Source organism: Bubalus bubalis, chromosome 18 (assembly GCF_019923935.1).
Source record: "Bubalus bubalis isolate 160015118507 breed Murrah chromosome 18, NDDB_SH_1, whole genome shotgun sequence".
In the NCBI taxonomy this organism is placed as follows: domain Eukaryota; kingdom Metazoa; phylum Chordata; class Mammalia; order Artiodactyla; family Bovidae; genus Bubalus; species Bubalus bubalis.
Window position 1 is genome coordinate 62257435 of NC_059174.1, and position 13392 is coordinate 62270826.

A 13392-nucleotide genomic window follows, 5' to 3' on the forward strand; every position below is an offset into this window, starting at 1 on the left:
AGAACTGGATCAAATTCTTGTCAACCTAAAACAGAGCAGCAGACATCGACTGTAATCCAAAGGAAAACAAAAACTCAATTCCCCAAAAGCGTGGAGCATGACCTCCCCGGCTCTCTCCCCGAGAGGCGGCCAGTGGCTGGGCCCCTTTCCTTGACGTGAGCCTTGGGGTCGGACTCAATGAGGGCCGATCTGCCGGGGACGGTGTCCTGGCCCCTCCGCTGCACGCGGTGGCGCGGGGCACGCAGGCCGGGCGGCGAGGCCGGGGCGTGGGGGCTCCGGGGGTGGCCGGCGTCCCGGGAGCGCCCCCGCGTGTGGCGGTGGGGCCCGCGCTTGCTGTCTTGCTGGCCCGGCCGTGTCGCTCCCTCGGGGCCCGGTCCCGCGGCCCTCGCTGCCCGCTGTTCCCCCGCCCCGCACGGGTGCCCGCCCGCGCCCCCTCCGCTGTCCGGGGCCGTGGGTGTCGTCCCAGGCCTCCCTGCTGCTGGCGTCCCCTGGCGGAGGGCCCTCGGGCCCCGAGGCGGGGAGCTGGGCCTGGCGGGTGGCGAGAGGGGCGCGGGGATGCGGCGGGAGAGCTTCCTCCCGGGCCCCCGCGGCGCTGCGGGTTGGGGCGCGCGGGCGCGGGCCCCGCGAGCGGCCCGGGGCCGACATCCTGGGCGCCGCGGGAGCTCCCCCCACCCGGTGCTGAGACCTCAGGCGCTGAGACCCCGGGGCGGGCCCGGAGGCCGACTGCGTCCGGGTGGTTTCCAATTGCCCCGGGGCCCCTCGCGGTGGCGCGCGGCCCACCGCTTCCGCCGTCGGTGCCCCTCTCCGTCCGTTCGTCTGCCGATCCCTGGGCGCGCGCCCCGGTGCGTCTCGCTTCCCCGCCCGCCCGGCCCCGCTGCGTTGCGCGTAGCTGCCCTCTGTCCGCCGACGTCGTTGCTGGGCGAGGGGAGTCCCGGTGGTCTCGCCCGAGCGCGGGTCGGGTCCCTCGGCGGGTGGACGCGAGGGCGCGTCGGCCGTCCCCGGACCCACGTCGGGCCCACGACGGGGGTCGCCCCCTCGCTCCTCCACGCCGCCGCGGCGCACTGCGCCCCTCGGGAACAGACGTGGGCGGTCGGTCGTCCTCGCCGCTGGCGGGGAGGGTCGGTCGGGCCCCCAGTGGTCGCCTTCCCCCTTCCTCACTTCGTGGGTGTCTGCTGCAGAGCATCGCCCCGCGCCCGGCACGCCCGGCTCCTCGTGCTCGCTTCTCTGGAGAAGAGCATGGCAACCCACTCCAGTACTCTTGCCTAGAGAAGCCCATGGACAGAGGAGCCTGGCGGGCTACAGTCCATGGGTCACTAACACTTTGATCACTTTCACATGGAGCAGGAAGAAATGCTGCCGCCTGTGGCCACTTTGGGCCGCTTGTGCCCTACAGGGCACTTAATACCTGGCAGGCCTGGGTCAGTCAGTGCAGCCGCTCAGTCGTGTCCGACTCCTTGCGACCCCATGAATCGCAGCACGCCAGGCCTCCCTGTTCATTACCAACTCCCGGGGTTTACTCAAACTCATGTCCATTGAGTTGGTGATGCCATCCAGCTGTCTCATCCTCTATCGTCCCCTTCTCCTCCTGCCCCCAATCTCTCCAAGCATCAGGGTCTTTTCAAATGAGTCACTTCTTCGCATCAGGTGGCCAAATTATTGGAGTTTCAGCTTCAGCATCAGTCCTTCCAATGAATATTCAGGACTGATTTCCTTTAGGATGGACTGGTTGGATCTCCTTGCAGTCCAAGGGACTCTCAAGAGCCTTCTCCAACACCACAGTTCAAAAGCATCAATTCTTCGACGCTCAGGTTTCTTCACAGTCCAACTCTCACATCCATACATGAGCGCTGGAAAAACCATAGCTTTGACTAGACGGACTTTTGTTGGCAAAGGCCTGCGCGGATGTAAGGAAAAAACACCTGTCCTCAAATAATGCTCTCAGTTAGGTCCTGGAAAAAGAATTTTAAACAGCAGACAGTCCAGAGGCCAATCTCCAGAGGTCAGTTTTATTCACACTGTTTTTTGTTTTTGTTTTTAAATCTCATGAACAGCCTCCACACCATGAAATCTTAGAGAAACGAAAATCAAAACTGCAAAGAAGCATCACCTCACATGGGTTAAATGGCCTTTGTCAGAAAGTGTACAAACAATAAATGCTGGAGAGGGTGTGGAGAAAGGGGAACCCTCCTACACTGATGCTGTCGATGTCGATTGTTAACAGGCAGGATGGAGGTCAGGGAGGAGGTTCTTTAAACAATAAAAAGTGATTGAAGTCACCACACTTCCTCCCCCCATACAGAAAGAAGAAACTCCAAATCAATTAAAGAGCGAAATGGAAGAATGATGACTCTTTAACCCTTGATGAAAATATAGACATCATATGGTTTGACATGTATTGCAGCAAATTCCTATTTGAGGAAAGGAAAATAAAACAAAAGTCAACAGAAGGGACCTACTGACCTTAAAAGCTGTAGGGAAAACCTCACTGGAAGAAAAAGGTAACCCTCAGAATGGGAAAGAAATGTTTGCAAATGAAGATGCCCACAAGGAATTCATCTCCAAAACAGGCAAACAGCTCATGAGCTCATTATCAAAAATACAAGGAACCCAATAGAAAAATGGGTCAAAGTTCTAAATGGATATTTCTCTAAAGAAGGCATATATATGGACATAAAGCACATGAAAAAAAAAAAAAAAACCCAGCATCACTAATTATTGGGGCTTCCCTTGTGGCTCAGCTGGTAAAGAATCCGCCTGCAATGCAGGAGACCTGGGTTTGGTCCCTGGGTTGGGAAGATCCCCTGGAGAAGGGAAAGGCTACCCATTCCAGTGTTCTGGCCTGGAGAATTCCATGGACTGTATAGTCTGTGGGGGTGGCAAAGAGTCAGACATGGCTTCACTAATTATTAGAGAAATGCAAATCAAAACTGCAAGAAGCTATCGGCTCACATGGGTCAGAATGGCCTTTGTCTAAAAGTCTAGAAACAATGAAGAGTGGAGAGGTTGTGGAGAAAAAGATCCCTCCTGATGCTGGAATGTAAATTGTGAATAGTCAGGACGGACGACAGGGTGGGGTTCCTTAACGGGCGAAAAGTGAACGAGGTTACACCACTCCCTAACCAGTTACAGAAAAAGAAACTCCAGACCGGTTAAAGAGCTGGATGGAGGGGCAATTACTCTAACCCTCTTGAGGAAAATATATTAATAGCAGAACAGGCTTTGATAAAAATCACGGCAAGTTCTTTCTGGATCCACTCTTAGAATAATGAAAAACGAAACAAAACTCAACGAAAGGGACCTCATTATCGTCAGAAGCTTTTGCAGGCAATGGAAACCCTAAATGAAAGGAGAAGACAGCCCTAAAAATGGGGGGACAATGCTTGCAAATGAACTTCAGAAGCAAGGAGTTCATCTCCAAAACATGCAGACAGTTCAGGCAGGGGTGGTGGTTTAGTCGCTAAAATCATGTCCGACCCTTGTGACCCTATGGACTGTAAAGCCTGCCAGGCTCCTCTGTCCATGAGATTCTCCAGGCAAGAATGGTGGAGTGGGTTGCCATTTCCTTCTCTAGGGGATCTTCCCAACCCAGGAAGCAATCAACCTAATACCAAAATGGGCCAAAGACCTAAGTGGACATTTGTCCAAAGAAGGCAATGGCCCATGAAGAGGCGCTTAGCATGACTGTTAGAGAAATGTCAACCAAAACGGCAATGAGGTGTCTGCTCACACCCCTTAGAATGGCCATCTTCCAAAAGATCTACAGAGATAAAGTGCTGCCCAGGGTGGGCGGAAAGAATCCTCCTACAGTGTGGGCAGGGATGTAAAGGGGTGGGTGCCTGCAGGAAAGAAACAGTATGGAGACACCATGAAAGACCAAATACTGTGTTACCACCTGCAGCGGCAAACCTGCCTCTTGCTCTAGATCTGGAGAAACTCATAATTTAAAGGGATACGTGCACTGCTATTTCTAGGACAGCACTATTCACAATATTTAAGACAGAGCATCAAACCCAAATGTCCATCAACAGAGAAAAAAAGAGTGACCGGTCCATCCAGATATGGGAATGCACTCAGCCATCCAAAAGAGGGAAGGCATGCTTTGGAAGCAGCATGGTTGGACTGAGAGATTTATCATTCTCAGTGATATCAGTTAGAGAGGGAAGGAGAAATAATGTATCACTTAAACATGGAATTTATTAATTCATCCAAATAAGCTAATATATAAATAGACTCACAGACTTAGAAAACCAACTTACCATTATTAAAAAAAATGGTAGGGGAAGGGGGACATTAAGAGGGTGGGATTAAGTAAATACACACTAATTATTATCAGATCATCCAAAAGAACCTACAGGAATAGCACAGGGAACTCTTGAACACACTGAAAGTACTTATTTCAGAAAGGACTCCCTCCCCCCAAAACAGATATGCCTTTGTGTATAACTAAACCAAGTTCCTGACATCTAAAACAAACACATCGGAAATCAACTCTACTTCAGTAGAAAATAAATGCTCAGTTACCAAAAGCAAAACAAAGGCCACCAGTGGAGTGTGAAGAAATGCTGCCGCCTCCTGGCCACTTTTGTAACAGCAACCGAAAAACCTATGCTGATGGGCGCGTCCTTGCCAGGCCTGCGGGTAGGTAAGGAAAAACCCCTGTCCTCAACAGATGTCCTCGAGCAGGTCCTGGAAGAAGAGTACAAAACAGGGCAGAGGGTCAAGAGGCCAAGCTCCAGAGGTCAGTTTTACTCACACTGTTTTTTAAAAAATCACATGAAAAGCCTCCACGTCCTGAAATCTTATCGAAATGCAAATCAAAACTACAACGAGGAATCACCTAGATAGAGCGATATGCTCAGTTGTGTCCAACTCTCTGTGACCCCACGGACTGTAGCCACCAGGCTCCTCTGTCCATGGGATTCTCCAGGCAGAAATACTGGGGTGGGTTGTCATTTCCTGCTCCAGAGGATCTTCCTGACCCAGGGATCGAACCCAGATCTCTTGCATCACAGGGAGATTCTTTACTGTCCGAGCCCCCAGGGAAGTAACATCAGTTCAGTTCAGTTCAGTTGCTTAGTCGTGTCTGACTCTTTGGACTCCATGAATCGCAGCACGCCAGGCCTCCCTGTCCATCACCAACTCTTGGAGTTTATTCAAACTCATGTCCATTGAGTCAGTGATGCCACCCAGTCATCTCATCCTCTGTCATCCCCTTCTCCTCCTGCCCCCAATCCCTCCCAGCATCAGAGTCTTTTCCAGTGAGTCAACTCTTCACATCAAGTGGCAAAAGTATTGGAGTTTCAGCTTTAGCATCAGTCCTCCCAATAAACACCCAGGACTCGTCTCCTTTAGAAGGGACTGGTTGGATCTCCTTGCAGTCCAAGGGACTCTCAAGAGTCTTCTCCAACACCATAGTTCAAAAGCATCAATTCTTTGGCTCTCAGCTTTCTTCACAGTCCAACTCTCACATCCATACATGACCACTAGAAAAACCATAGCTTTGACTAGATGGACCTTTGTTGGCAAAGTAATGTCTCTGCTTTTTAATATGCTGTCTAGGTTGGTCATAACTTTCCTTCCAAGGAGTAAGCGTCTTTTAGTTTCATGGCTGCAATCACCATCTGCAGTGATTTTGGAGCCCAGAAAAATAAAGTCTGACACTGTTTCTACTGTTTCCCCATCTATTTCCCATGAAGTGATGGGACCAGATGCCATGATCTTAGTTTTCTGAATGTTGAGCTTTAAGCCAACCTTTTCACTCTCCTCTTTCACTTTCATCCAGAGACTCTTTAGTTCCTCTTCACTTTCTGCCATAAGGGTGGTGTCATCTGCATATATGAGGTTATTGATATTTCTCCTAGCAATCTTGATTCCAGCTTGTGCTTCATCCAGCCCAGCGTTTCTCATGATGTACTCTGCATATAAGTTAAATAAGCAGGGTGACAATATACAGCCTTGATGTACTCCTTTTCCTATTTGGAACCAGTCTGTAGTTCCATGTCCAGGTCTAACTGTTGCTTCCTGACCTGCATACAGATTGCACAGGAGGCAGGTCAGGTGGTCTGGTATTCCCATCTCTTTCAGAATTTTCCACAGTTTATTGTGATCCACACAGTCAAAGGCTTTGGCATAGTCAATAAAGCAGAAATAGATGTTTTTCTGGAACTCTCTTGCTTTTTCCATGACCCAGTGGATGTTGGCAATTTGATCTCTGGTTCCTCTGCCTTTTCTAAAATCAGCTTGAACAACTGGAAGTTCACGATTCATATATTGCTGAAGCCTGGCTTGGAGAATTTTGAGCATCACTTTACTAGCGTGTGAGATGAGTGCAATTGTGTGGTAGTTTGAGCATTCTTTGGCATTGCCTTTCTTTAGGATTGGAATGAAAACTGACCTTTTCCAGTCCTGTGGCCACTGCTGAGTTTTCCAAATTTGCTGGCATGTTGAGTGCAGCACTTTCACAGCATCATCTTTCAGGATTTGAAAGAGCTCAACTGGAATTCCATCACCTCCACGAGCTTTGTTCGTAGTGATGCTTCCTAAGGCCCACTTGACTTCACATTCCAGGATGTCTGGCTCTAGGTGAGTGATCACACCATCATGATTATCTGGGTCATGAAGATCTTCTTGGTACAGTTCTTCTGTGTATTCTTGCCACCTCTTCTTAATATCTTCTGCTTCTGTTAGGTCCATACCATTTCTGTCCTTTATCAAGCCCATCTTTGCATGAAATGTTCCTTTGGTATCTCTAATTTTCTTGAAGAGATCTCTGCTGCTGCTGCTGCTAAGTCACTTCAGTCATGTCCGACTCTGTGTGACCCCATAGACGGCAGCCCACCAGGCTCCCCTGTCCCTGGGATTCTCCAGGCAAGAACACTGGAGTGGGTTGCCATTTCCTTCTCCAATGTATGAACGTGAAAATTGAAAGGGAAGTCACTCAGTCGTGTCCGACTCTTCGCGACCCCATGGACTGCAGCCTACCAGGCTCCTCTGTCCATGGGATTTTCTAGGCAAGAGTACTGGAGTGGGGTGCCATCGCCTTCTCCAGAAGAGATGTCTAGTCTTTCCCATTCTGTTGTTTTCCTCTATTTCTTTGCACTGATAGCTGAGGAAGGCTTTCTTATCTCTTCTTGCTATTCTTTGGAACTCTGCATTCAGAGGCTTATATCTTTCCTTTTCTCCTTTGCTTTTCACTTCTCTTATTTTCACAGCTATTTGTAAGGCCTCCTCAGACAGCCATTTTGCTTTTTTGCATTTTTTTCCCATGGGGATGGTCTTGCTCCCTGTCTCCTGTACAATGTCACGAACCTCATTACATAGTTCATCAGGCACTCTGTCTATCAGATCTAGTCCCTTAAATCTATTTCTCACTTCCACTGTATAATCATAAGGGATTTGATTTAGGTCATACCTGAATGGTCTAGTGGTTTTCCCTACTTTCTTCAATTTCAGTCTGAATTTGGCGATAAGGAGTTCATGATCTGAGCCACAGTCAGCTCCCAGTTTTGTTTTTGCTGACTTTATAGAGGGAAGTAACATAAGCAGACACAAAAGACCACACATACATAGCTTGACTCCAGTTATAAGAAACACCCAGAGCAGGGCAGTTAATAGAGACAGAGAGTACACCGGGAGTTATCAGGGCTTCAGGAAGGGAGGACAGGGCGTCACTACCATTTTAGATTGTCTATGGGGTAAAATGCATGGAAACTGGAGAAGTGTTTTGAACAAGTTGCTCATACGGAGTATTACCTGACAGATCTCTGTAATGGATGGTTTGGTGAACTTTTCTTTGGAGCAGTGATGTGGGTCAGACACTCAGCCCTAAAGCCCTGAAGAGGGAAAGAGCCTGGCATTTCAACCAGAAAGTGTGAGCAGAAAGATGGGCATGGCTGGAATGAGCTGAGCAGAACCCTGACTGCAGACTGCAGGGGCAGGGTCAGGACGCGCCAGCCTTGAGAGGTGACTCTTCACTTTCAGTTATAATCATAGATGTATCTCATTAAACATATAAAGTATATGTATGTGTGTAGTTGAAGGATCCTGGTGGCTCAGTGGTAAACAATCTGCCTACAATGAAGGAGACTAGGGTTTGATCCCTGGATCAGGAAGATCTCCTGGAGAAGGGAATGGCCACCCGCTCCAGTATTTTTTTTTTGCAGTTGAGTTCCTTTACCTGACAACCCCCTCAACCACCCTGACTCCAATATTCTTGCCTGGAGAATCCCATGGACAGAGGGGACTGGCGGCTTCAATATCATGGCGGTCCATGGGATTGAAAAGTTTCAGACTTGACTGACTGACTAACACTTTCACTTTTTTCGTAGTTTATTTACAATGTTGTGTTAGTTCCAGGTGTACTCACAACAATTCAGTTATGCATATATATATCTATCTTTATATGCATATATACATACACATTGATTCTTTTCCAGCTTCTTTTCCCTTGTAGGTTACTGTTGATACAGATATTGAGTCGAGTCCCCTGTGCTATATACTAGCTCCTTCTTGTTTACCTATTTTTTATTGTAATTCCTCCCTTTTTCCTGGCTGCACTGTGCGACATGTGGGATCTTAGTTCCCTAATCCAGCCTGTTTCACCTGCAGTGGAAGCGTGGCATCCTAGCCACTGGACCGCCAGGGAGGGCCCTGTTTACCTGTCTTATAGTTGGTAGTGCTCCCGCTGCTGCTGTCGCTAAGTCGCTTCAGTCGTGTCCGACTCTGTGCGACCTCATAGATGGCAGCCCACCAGGCTTCCCCGTCCCTGGGATTCTCCAGGCAAGAACACTGGAGTGGGTTGCCATTTCCTTCTCCAATGCATGAAAGTGAAAAGTGAAGGTGAAGTTGCTCAGTTGTATCCGACCCTCAGCGACCCCATGGACTGCAGCCTTCCAGGCTCCTCCATCCATGGGATTTTTCAGGCAAGAGTACTGGAGTGGGGTGCCATTGCCTTCTCCGATAGATGGTAGTAAGTATATGTTAATCCCAAACTCCCAGCTCATCTCCCCCCACCACCTGCTGTCCCCTTTGGTAACCATACATTTGTTTTCCATGTGAGCATTTCTGTTTTGTAAATAAGTTCATTTGGACCAGGTGATTCTTTGAAGTAGGGAGGAGAGAGCTATCTTGTGCATTAACCACTAGATGTCACTAGCAGGATGCCCCATCCAACTGTGGGACAACCACAAAATGTCTTCAGACGCTGCCCGATGCTCCTGGGGAGCAGACAGAATCACCCCAGTCAAGAACTGTTGGGTTACATCATTCAGGGACTAACAGGGCAAGATAGACTTGGGTGCACAGACATCTCTTTATAATGCTGGAGAAGACTCTTGAGAGTCCCTTGGATAGCTAGATCAAACCAGTCAATCCTCAAGGAAATCAACCCTGAATATTCATTGGAAAGACTGATGCTGGAGCTGATGCTCCAATACTTTGGCCACCTGATGCGAAGAACTGACTCGTTGGATAAGACCCTGATGCTGGGAAAGACTGAAGGCAAAATGTGAAGGGGACGACAGAGGATGAGATGGTTGGATGGCATCACTGACTCAATGGATGTGAATCTGAGCAAACTCTGAGAGGTAGTGAAGGACAGGAAGGCCTGGGGGGGCCTGGCGCGCTGCAGTCCATGGGGTCACAAAGAGTCTGACGGGACTGAAGCAACTTAGCATGCACGCAAAATCAGCACAGGAGTTAAGATGGCCCAATTAGACGCATGAAAGAGAAGCACTTTTCTCTCCCTCACTGGACAACACACACACACACCCACACACAAGAAAGCAAGTGGCCGAAACTGGTTGTGGTAGCCACCTCTTGACCCTCCACCAAAGAGATTGTGTTAGCTTCCTCCAGCTGCTGTAACAAATACCGTCATCTTGATGACTTGTTCAGTTGCTAAGTTGTGTCCAACTCTCTGTGACCCCATGGACTGCAGCGTGACAGGCTCCCTGTCCTTCACTATCTCCCATGGTCTGTCCATTGAGTCGGTGATACCATCCAACCATCTCATCCTCTGTCATCCCCTTCTCCTCTCGCCTTCAATCTTTCCCATCATCAGGGTCTTTTCCAATGAGTCAGCTCTTCGCATCAGGTGGCCAAACTCTTGGAGTTTCAGCTTCAGCATCTAGGTTCCTCTAGGGTTGACTGGTTTGACTGACTTGGTGACCTAGAAATAAATGTATTCGCTCACAGTTCCAGAGGCCGGATGTCCATATCCAAGGTGTCAGAGCCAGGGGTGGGGGTGGGATGGGGGACACACCCTCAGAGGCTCATGCCTTTTGCAGCTTCTGGGGCTCCAACCACTCCTGGGTTGGGGCTGCATCATCCCTGTCTCTGCCCGCCCTCCCCTCATCTCCTCTTCCTCTGTCCTCTGTCTTCTCTTCTGAGGACACTTGTTGGAGCTAGGCTCCACCCAGATAATCTAGGACAGTCTCATCTCAAGACCCATACTTACATCTGCAAAAACCTTTTTCCAGGGACTCCCCTGGTGTCCAGTGGTTACGACTTCACCCTCCAATGCAGATGGTGGGGGTTCAATCTCTGGTTAGGGAGCTAAAACCCCACATGCCTTGGGGCCAAAAAACCAGAACACAAAAAACAGAAGCAATATTGCAACAAATTCAATAAAGACTTAAAAAATGCTCCACATAAAAAAAATCTTAAAAAAACCCCTTTTTCCAAATTAGCTCCATTCACAGGTACTGGGGGGAGGACCAGACATATCTTTTCAGGGAAGCACCTCTGTTCAACCTGCCACAGTGACCTGATTTGGGGTGACGTCAGTAATTGTCGGACCTGAGTCTTGCAGGAGGAATCCTCAGGATGTTACTGAACCCAAAGCCTGCCACACCCCTGGGCTTGTACTTCTGTGAAATGGAATTCCTTCTCGCTTTTTCCTGGGGTGAAGGTCAGCTCAGCTTAAACACTTTTTAAAAAATTAGAATATAATTGCTTTACAATGTGGTGTTAGTTTCTGCTGTACAACAATGTGAATCATATATACATATATCCCCTCCCTCCTGAACCTCCCTCCACCCCCATCCCACCCTCTGGGTCATCACAGAGCACTGAGCTGAGCTCCCTGTCTACACAGCAGCCTCCCACTAGCCATCTATTTCACACATGGTCGTGTGCACACGTCAGTTCAGCTTAACCCCTTCATGTCCCATGATCGGCAGCCCAAACCATCCCGACACAGTTCTCAAGCCCCAAAGGGCAGCATGAAGGATGTGACCCTGGCCTGATTTCTCATGGTGAAGAGCCCATCCGAGCACCACCTTTCACGGTGGACCCTGGGTCTGTGCATGACTTTGCTGCTGTCTCCTCTCTGGGCTGCTTCTGCGGGTTTGGGTTTTGTTTTGACTGTCTTGTTGTAGATCGGTTTGATTGTCTTCCGTCCATCTGAAGGTTGTAGCTGGGTTTGTGAACCACCTCAAAGCCTTCAGAGAAGCAGTCAAGGGTGAAGCTGATGTGTGACTCCACACTTGTGGTCTTCGGGGTTTCTCAGTTTCAGAAAGGAAGCGGATGTTGGTTGTGAAGGTTTGTGGTTAGCATCAGCCGTGAGCCACAGGTTCCTTGCATGTACGTAATAGACAAATCTTTGTGTGGTCAGAGGTTCTCACGGACATTTGGACCTATAACCCTCCCCCAGAAAGAGAGTGGGCTGTGGAATCAGACCCTGAATTCCAACCCCTCTTCTTGCTAACACACCCCAAGTTTTTTTTTTTTTTGAAAGCAGATAGTGGGGAGTTTGTGATTTTAAAAATCTGTTCTTTTTGGTTGACTTGCTTGCAAACAACCCTGGTGAAGCTGATTCCTCTTAATTTAAGCAGCAAGGATCTTTGCTTAAGGATTTTGTAAAGAACAGTGTGGTCGGCACAAAAGTGGGTGCCCCCGAAGGTGTTCACATCCTAATCCACAGAACCTTCTACTTTACAGAGCAAGGGGGGAGCAAGGTGGATGATGGGTTCAAGTTCCTAACAGCCAATGTCAAAGGAGGAAGATGGTCCTGGATTGTCTGGATGGGCCAAGTGATATCAAGAGTCCCGGAGAGGACTATTGAGAATCCCTTAGACTGCAAGGAGACCAAACCAGTCAATCCTCAAGGAAATAAATTCTGAGTATTCATTGGAAGGACTGATGCTGAAGCTGAAGCTCCGATACTTTGGCCACCTGATGGGAACAGCCAACTCATTGGAAAAGACCTTGATGCTGGGAAAGATTTAGGGCAGGAAAAGAAGGGGGCAACAGAGGATGAGATGGTTGTATGGTATCACCGACTCAATGGACATGAGTCTCAGCAAGCTCTGGGAGATAGGGAAGGACAGGGAAGTCTGGTGTGCTGCAGTCCATGGGGTCACAAAGAGTCAGATATGACTGAGCGACTGAACAACAACAACTTCTGCACTGGCAGGCAGATTCTTTCCCACTGAGCCAGCAGGGAAGCCCTACTGATGTATTTTTCCTCTTTCTTTTTAAAATGTTAATTTATTTGGTTGTGTCAGGTCTTGGTTGCAGCCCGTGGGGTCTAGTTTCCTGACCAGGGATGGAACCCAGGGGTCCCCTGCATTGGGAGCTCAGAGTCTTAGCCACTGGACCACCAGGGAAGTCTCCAGTATATTTTCTGACTCTATGGATTTCACTGACCCATTGGGATTTTGATTTGCAAGCCCTTGCTCAACATTCAGAAAATGAAGATCATGGTGTCCGGTCCCATCACTTCATGGGAAATAGATGGGGAAACAGTGGAAACAGTGTCAGACTTTATTTTTTTGGGCTCCCAAATCATTGCAGATGGTGACTGCGGCCATGAAATTAAAAGACGCTTACTCCTTGGAAGGAAAGTTATGACCAACCTGGATAGCATATTCAAAAGCAGAGATGTTACTTTGCCAACAAAGCTCTGTCTAGTCAAGCCTATGGTTTTTCCTGTGGTCATGTATGGATGTGAGAGTTGGACTGTGAAGAAGGCTGAGCGCCGAAGAATTGATGCTTTTGAACTGTGGTGTTGGAGAAGACTCTTGAGAGTCCCTTGGACTGCAAGGAGATCCAACCAGTCCATTCTGAAGGAGATCAGCCCTGGGATTTCTTTGGAGGGAATGATGCTGAAGCTGAAACTCCAGTACTTTGGCCACCTGATGCGAAGAGTTGACTCATTGGAAAAGACTGTGATGCTGGGAGGGATTGGGGGCAGGAGGAGAAGGGGACGACAGAGGATGAGATGGCTGGATGGCATTACTGACTCGATGGACGTGAGTCTGAGTGAACTCCGGGAGTTAGTGATGGACAGGGAGGCCTGGCATGCTGCGATTCATGGGGTCTCGAAGAGTCGGACACAACTGAGCGACTGAACTGAACTTAATGAATGTAGGGGGCTATTGGAAGTAGCAG

General features: G+C 49.0%; 1 protein-coding gene across 1 annotated transcript; it reads right to left on the bottom strand.

The window, feature by feature from the left end:
- Positions 1-174: 174 nt before the first annotated feature.
- LOC123330208 (basic proline-rich protein-like) lies at positions 175-3745 on the bottom strand. Its single transcript, XM_044931102.2, has 2 exons — positions 3728-3745; positions 175-1224 (listed from the first exon to the last, which is right to left on the bottom strand). Exons 1-2 carry the CDS (start codon positions 3743-3745, stop codon positions 175-177), a joined length of 1068 nt encoding a protein of 355 aa, XP_044787037.2.
- Positions 3746-13392: the final 9647 nt, after the last annotated feature.